Source organism: Branchiostoma floridae, unplaced genomic scaffold (genome assembly GCF_000003815.2).
Source record: "Branchiostoma floridae strain S238N-H82 unplaced genomic scaffold, Bfl_VNyyK Sc7u5tJ_620, whole genome shotgun sequence".
Lineage (NCBI taxonomy): Eukaryota > Metazoa > Chordata > Leptocardii > Amphioxiformes > Branchiostomatidae > Branchiostoma > Branchiostoma floridae.
Genome location: NW_023365905.1, coordinates 5541 through 12828, shown reverse-complemented (window position 1 = coordinate 12828; position 7288 = coordinate 5541). Strand labels below are relative to the sequence as shown.

Sequence of the window (7288 nt, the reverse complement as noted above, 5' to 3'; positions counted from 1 at the left end):
GCAGGGCTGGCTTGCATACTTTTCCTAAAAAACCTACATTATTAGATTGGGACCAATTTAGTTTGTTTTGTTTTTTGTTGAAATGTATCTAGTGAAACAGCCACATTTTGAATGAAGCCATGTTCTTCCATGTATGTACTTTGTTTCTCCAAGAAACTGGCTGAAGTCCCAGTCTAAGCAATGTTAGGTAACTTTTGTATCATCAGGTGTTGAACATGGGGCATCTGTTTGCATTGCACTCTGGCAGACATGTTTCATGAGAACAGAAAAGAACAGATACTACTACAAGTGGGCTGATTTGACAACTCTAAAAACCTTTGCATTTTTATTTTTCATCTGATGTTTGAGTTATTTTTGCATTTGACATACATGTACATGTTATGACCAAGGGAAGTAGTACCTTGTTGTGCTTAGTGTTTTGGTTTTGTAGTTTGCAAGGTTTCAATCATTACTAAATTGAACTTATGTATCAGATATTGTACATGGGAAGTAGTCTTCATTGCACTGTAGCAAACTCTGTTTGCATTGCACTAAAGTAAGACACAATCCCCTAAAAGAACAGATACTACTACAATGTCAATTTATTTACCTTCCTCAGTAGCATATGCTTCATGGCATTAAATTGTACATCTTCTGTTACACAGCAACAGGTAGCAAAATCCTGTCAGCAACAAATTTAGGTTTGGCATCTTTTTCCCCAGCTACTCCCCGATCTTTTTTCTGATTGGCAAATATAAGTAAAAGTCTTTTGAACTTGAATTTATTTTTGTGCCTCATGTAAGAACTTTCAAAACTAGTATGGATCCTTTTGTTTTAGGCACAGTCTTATGTTAAACATGGACAAGCAATTGAGTCACAGAGCAATTCTGTTGTGATACACAAAAGTGGGGAATCTTTTTTAATGAATAAAGTAAGTAACAACCAAACTCTGTTGTCAATGTGTCTGTTTACCCTTACTTTTTCTCATTATGTGAACACATACATAAGGCCTTGAGATGAGAATGATGGCTGACCAGGCATTAAATAGCATTTTGCATTAGGTTTTTATTTCATCCATATTCTCCACAAATATATGAATATCAGAAAAAATATGATAGGAAATAGGCAATGTGTTAAAGCTTTGATATTTTAAAAAATACTGTTAAATTCATAAACATTGACAAATCCATTGCTTGTAAAATGACCCGAGCAGGGCAGTTACATATTTGATAGCTTCAATTCACACGACTTGATGTACCACAATGTTCACTGTACTTTCTGGTATTCACAAATGCAGTTGGCATTTCAGTTAGTAAGTTAAATATGTTACTAAGCTCGCCTGAGTATCATCCTCCGTAGTAACCGCTGGCTCAAGACTTTCGCTTGGTTAGCAAGGCTATTACTAAGCATGCTGTCTGTTTGATGTTTGTTATGTTTGACACCTAAATCAGAGCTTCTAACTAGAGTTCTGCTTCTCGCCACTTTATTTAGCTGATGTAAGTGGTGCATAGTCATATATACACACCTTTTTACTAACAAAGTAGGTAAGGGAATACTAGTACTGTCTTGCATAGAAACTAAAAGGTTACAACCAGTACAGCAGAAAATCCACTTCACAGTAATACACAGCGCACAACCTGGTGCTGATTAGGTACAGGTAGACATCAGAAATACCTGCTCAGACCAAATTTTACCTGCAATAACCTGCATATACAGGTGGTATTTTGAGCCCTGACACCCCACCTGTATTTCCTCCACTCCAGCCAAAGTATATGTGTGCCACACAAGTTGCAATGTGTCTGATCATCAAACTGCTATAGGTTTCATACTTGTCAACTTGACTCCACTCTTCTTGACCTTTACTGCCTTCTCCCAGTTTTCTGCTTTCAGTTGCTTGTATGTTGGCCTGAAGAAGATGATCTGTATGATGGCTGCCAAACAGGCTACTCCTGCCAGCACCAACATGGCAACTGGAAGCAAATCAAAGGTAGTTCACACACAAAAAAAATGTACTTATTTGTCACTTATTTCTTTCACTACACCACTATTTCTTCTGATGTTACCAGAGAAAGGCATACATGTGCATTGCTGTTCAACTATAGCCCGATTTATAGTTTTCATCAGTCATAATCATTGGGTCCAAAAGAACAGGCAGGTAAATTTGCTTACTGGACATGTCCTGTGGGGTGATGGCTCCAGTGGTGCCACAACTGGCATGCTGGGTATCTTCTGCTGACAGGGGCTGTGCAATGGCCTGGGTGATCAGGATCAGAACAATGCCCCACACTTGTCTGGAGGAAACAAAATGTGTAAACATGTATGAAGGCGGATGAGAGGCCCAGAAAGTGAGAAGAAGGTAGGCCTATGGATATGGATGATATCCTCTGAAGACCCCAAAATGCACAAGGGTGAAAAAAATAAAAAAAATCCAGCAAAACATAAGACTAAACATCCAATCCATTCTTTCTCAGGCTTAGTTTGTCTTTATGTTCACAATCGTCACTGTTATGATGTTTTTATTGAAGGGCACTGTGGCCCCATGCCCCAACTATGTGTCCCCTCGCCCTGGAGAGCAGGTCCTCTGGCAAGCATAAAATTCTGATTGACCAAGGATTGCATATGGCTATTTTTTTTTAAACAGGCAAAATTTAATGTACACGCAGATGTCATCCATAGAGCTAAGTCAGTATGGCGACTATGGCCTAAAGTGAATACTATGAATAGTGAGTCTCTTGGTACGTGTTAAAAAGAAAAGTGAACAAAAAAGATGGCAGTAGAATATTCTGAAACAATTGTACAGGTAACACATGAAAACATAGCTTATTCCTACCCCGAGACTATGAGTAGTCCTGAACTGGTGGCTTCAGCGACAGGGTAGGTCACTTCGATGGCGAGTTCCATAGAAATTGGGTACAAGGCAAACCCAAAAAACCCAAAGATTCCACACAAGGTGGCAATGCCAGGTTGTTGGCTACGTTGTCTGGAAAGCTGTAAACAAAGGATATTTAGTGCTAGTTGACAATGACTAGTAGAGTCATAATGGGATGCAACATGTACAAGCTGCTATTGCTAAAAGTTACTATAATTTATTATAATACAATCATATAGCACCACTCACTTAAAAAATATGAAAGGGACATTGTTGGTCATGTAATGTTACATTATTTATACTTACAAAGGAAAGGCCAAGGAGGGCCACAGCTGCCCCTGCAAAACCAACTTTGACGACCTCTTGAAAGCGTTTTGTCTTGTCCACCAGGATTCCAGCTACCGCAGCTCCTACAACTCATCAAGGCAGCACACAGTCCTACATAGGTCTGGAGACAATACAGTCCTACATAGGTCTGGAGAACTAGAGCTCATGAGTGCAAATCTGTTCCCCTTCTAGCCCCAAACTCGTCATCCTCACTGAAATCTTTGATTTGTATGGAATCTGGCATACACATGTAGGTAGTCCTTTTTCGAAATGGTGGAGAATGCAGGACAATCCCTAATCAGGATCCAGACTTCTCTGTTCAATCACTTATTCCTAATTCAATCTCTTGTTTAATGTTCTTGTACCATGATCCATGTAGAAATAGCTGGAGAAATTGGTCCAGCACCAGTCTACCTATGAATAGGCATTGCCATTGTTTAGTCCCGGGCCGAATATGCATACTAAGTAAGGAGATAAGATAGTAAGTTGGCATGATATACAGTGTATGTAGGTTAACAAAATGTGCAATACTCACATGGTCATAACGGCTCGGACATAAGACTTGGTCCAGGATGGTTGTCGGGGTGTAGAATAGGTCAGGTCCAATTCCAAAGATCGGGAGCAAAATCCAGTGCTGTAAATTTCTTACAATCTGGAAAAGGGGATATGGCGCCTGGTCATATAGGTGAATTACCTCCAGTAAGACGTGTGGTAAAGTCACTCTGTAAGCTGTGTGACATAAGCTGATGGAAGAAACAAGGCACTTCTTGTAATAATTTATTCGCATTCTATCTCCTGGCAAGCTGTTTTTAAAGGGGGCCCTCATAGTCATACAAACAAAAGGGTATCATAAAACATACTGAGAATCAGTTGCAACAAACAACAGAAACAGATTGTATTGTGAGAACCTTTTTGATCCCTTGCCAGAATGTTTCTGAAGTGGCAGCAGCACTGGCTGTAGGTGGGGAGGGTGGCACACTGCTGCAGATACCAAAGGTGGCCAAGAGGACACCAACTCCAGCTGGGGCACAGTACACACCCAGCTGCAACACAACAGAACAATGGATGTCCTCATATTGTCATAATGAAGTACACTCTAAATTCAATACCAAGCAATGTCACCAACTCACAACAGATCATAACGGATATCCTCATAGTGTCGTATTAAAAATGAAGTACAATTAAAGATTCAATACCAAGCAATGTCACCAACATTCTTTACTTACCACATTCAGGAAGTCAGCTTTACTTTTCACAATAGCTGGTGAGATGACATTGGCTAAGAGCAGACCAATGGGGTTGGCTGAAAGGGCAATGTCAGTGACAGTAAGACTGGTATACTTTTTCACTGCTTTGACATGAGCTTCAGATATGACACAATGTCATCTGGAAGTTGGTCAGCAATTTGTAGAGACACCTTTGGTGTGGGTTGCAAGAAAATAACATTCAAATTGCAATGTTATGTATTTTTTGGAGTCCATAGTGCTTTTAAAAGAAGAAATTGTAGAGACTAACAGAATGTTGTGTGCATGAAACACAGGAGGTTAGCCGGCTAAAAAGCTTGTAGAGCTTTCTTTGAATCCAAAGAGACATTTGCAGAGACATTTCCAGACAGTATGCAGTATAAATATGAAACAAGTCAGCAGTACGTACACATTGATCCGATCATGTTTGCTGTTGCCCTCTGGTTTTCAGCAAACCAAAGTTGTGCTAGTTTAGCAGGTGCCTCTAGGATGAAGGGCTGTGCAAGTGCAGTGAGAGTCTGTCCCGTGATCACCACAGGGAACCTGGCAGGCTCAGGGATGGAAGGGATGGCACTGATGAGCCGAATAATGGCACCAACTAGGTTCAACCATGCTGCTAAAATGACCTGAACAGTGGAAGGAGTGGATAAAAAGTTTAGATTCATTATGCCAGATGTAATGCCAAGCCACATTCTAGCATTCATATTGAGGAAAGATGATCATTTTGTATCTTGGTATACAACGGTACTTTTTTAGAGTGCAACACTTTCTACTAGCATGCCAGTCAGTTGAACTTGTGAACTTACCCCCGGCCTCAGTCCCAGGGTGTCCAGAAGCCAAGTTGCAGCCACACCCAGTGGAATAGAAACTATCATAAAAACCAGTGACAGCCAGTTGACCTGATCAAAGGTCACCTTGTAAAACTCTGCAGTATGGTCTGAGATTGGAGCAAAGGTCAACCACATCTGGAAGAAAAAAAGCAGTTTCACTATGTTGGAGGTATAATATATACAATGTATGTACTTTGAAAGTCATTTTGACATCCTTCAGACAAGAAGGCCAGGAAAGGTCTATGCATTTGGGCCCTGTAGTGACCTACTTAGGCCAATTCTATAACTCAATCCCAATAGGTCTTAATAACTACATAATCCTTACCATGGCATTAGAGAGGTTGAGGAAGCAGAAGACAAATAGGATGAACCATCGGCTGCTGTACACCCTGTACTCCACATCACCTGCCAGTACCTGTCCTTCCACCTTCGGTACTTTAGCAACTGCATCATGATTATTGATCCCATTTGTCTCTTCAGCAGTTGATGTTACTCCATCCATTCTGTGTCTTGTTCTTTTGGACGTATGTGTACACCCTGCAGAGGTAGCCATTTTTTTTGTGGGGGCAAAATATTGGTGATAAATTTGTGAGCATGTCGAGGGCCGAAGGTTTGTTCCTTTACCAGGAAAATCTGCCTGAGGGATAATGTCATGTCTTTTACCAGGAATAGAACAAAGAACAGGAAAGGGGACGCTTGGTCCATGTCATTGTGTAGACCTTATGAGAAGTAGTGAAAGGGTGCGTCCTGCATTATTAGGGGCTGGCTGGCTGGCTTAATGAAAATTTCTATCGGTGAAAAGGTTTTTCAGGTCACACCCACACTCCCCGAGTACATTTTCACCATGTCCAGCGCTATAGCCCTTTCGCGACGTTATATTGAAAAATAAGCAAATAAAAACTGAAATAATGTTCATAGCTGCAGTTGAAGATGTAAATAAAACAGAACTGGATCAAAATTAATTTTATAATCTTCGCACTTATCTTCAGTAAGTCCGATTAAAACAATAAGTTAACGTTACATACCTTTGACACAGGACTACATTTAGGAACAAAGAACAGGTCTAGTCGCTTACGTTTCCAGTCAAACATGACTAATAGGCATAATAATGTTGTCACGCGTAATTTATGTCCCTGATGATAGGTTTGAGTAGAGTAGAGTAGAGTAGAGTTTGATGATAAATTATATATAAGTCGTAGTATCTCCGTATTCTAATGAATACGCTTGTAATGAATAACTGTCCTAACGTTTGATAGCGGGTTTAACTTAAGCTGGTCAACTAGCCGTGACGAGAGAGCTGACAAGAGCAAGAGTTGTTACTTGAACCAAGGAGGTTGAAAAAGGGCCTTTTTCAACCTCCTTGCTTGAACAATGTCGGTCGGCAAAAGAAGTTTGTGAAAATAATGTCTATGAAAAGTTGATTGTTCATTTGACTCTTTTACCTGCTTGGACCTCACGTCAGATCTTAATGCTGAGTATAAGTGTATTAAATTTATTCTCACAAAGATAGACGTTCACTCATGCATGTCAGTCAGGGTTCGCTTAAAAGGCTGGGCTGTCTACCAGGCCAGGCTACCTGGCCTGTCTACCTGGCCTGGCTATCACGTCAGGCTACTCAGATCCCCCCATTCATAGCCCCATCATATGGCATTCAGCCAAAATAGCTGATTGACAGGCATAGTAATTGCTAATCTTTAACCCTGCAAGTGACCTGAGGTTGGCCTGTCCACCACTGGCTGGGCCCTTCGGGAATGTGTCTGGTAGGCCTTCCTTGCAGCATGTCAGGAACACATTAAAGTACTGTACCTGAGTACTGTGTTGAGTAAATGCTTTAGGGTTTAGACCTAGAAAACAGAGGTCCTGGGTTCAAATCCTTTGACATGTCACAAAATCTGTGCTGTACAGTACTTTCCCCACTCCAAATTGTACATGGGGGTTGGAAAGATTATTGGCAGTGGAATGAGAGGATTGGGCTCTGTCCTGGACACAAAAATTGTACATTGGATAACAATCCACAGCCTCAAAAAGGCTATGTGAGT

The 7288-nt window shown here is 40.8% G+C and overlaps 1 protein-coding gene across 1 annotated transcript; it reads right to left on the bottom strand.

Annotated features, from left to right (window-relative positions):
- Positions 1-714: 714 nt before the first annotated feature.
- On the bottom strand, positions 715-6853 carry LOC118408961 (solute carrier family 49 member A3-like). The gene is made up of 11 exons (XM_035809829.1): positions 6692-6853; positions 5575-5786; positions 5226-5384; positions 4829-5045; positions 4402-4478; positions 4084-4218; positions 3707-3827; positions 3155-3264; positions 2810-2967; positions 2149-2270; positions 715-1949 (listed from the first exon to the last, which is right to left on the bottom strand). The coding sequence occupies exons 2-11, from the start codon at positions 5749-5751 to the stop codon at positions 1786-1788; spliced, it is 1440 nt and encodes a 479-aa protein (XP_035665722.1). The 5' UTR covers positions 5752-5786; positions 6692-6853; the 3' UTR covers positions 715-1785.
- Positions 6854-7288: the final 435 nt, after the last annotated feature.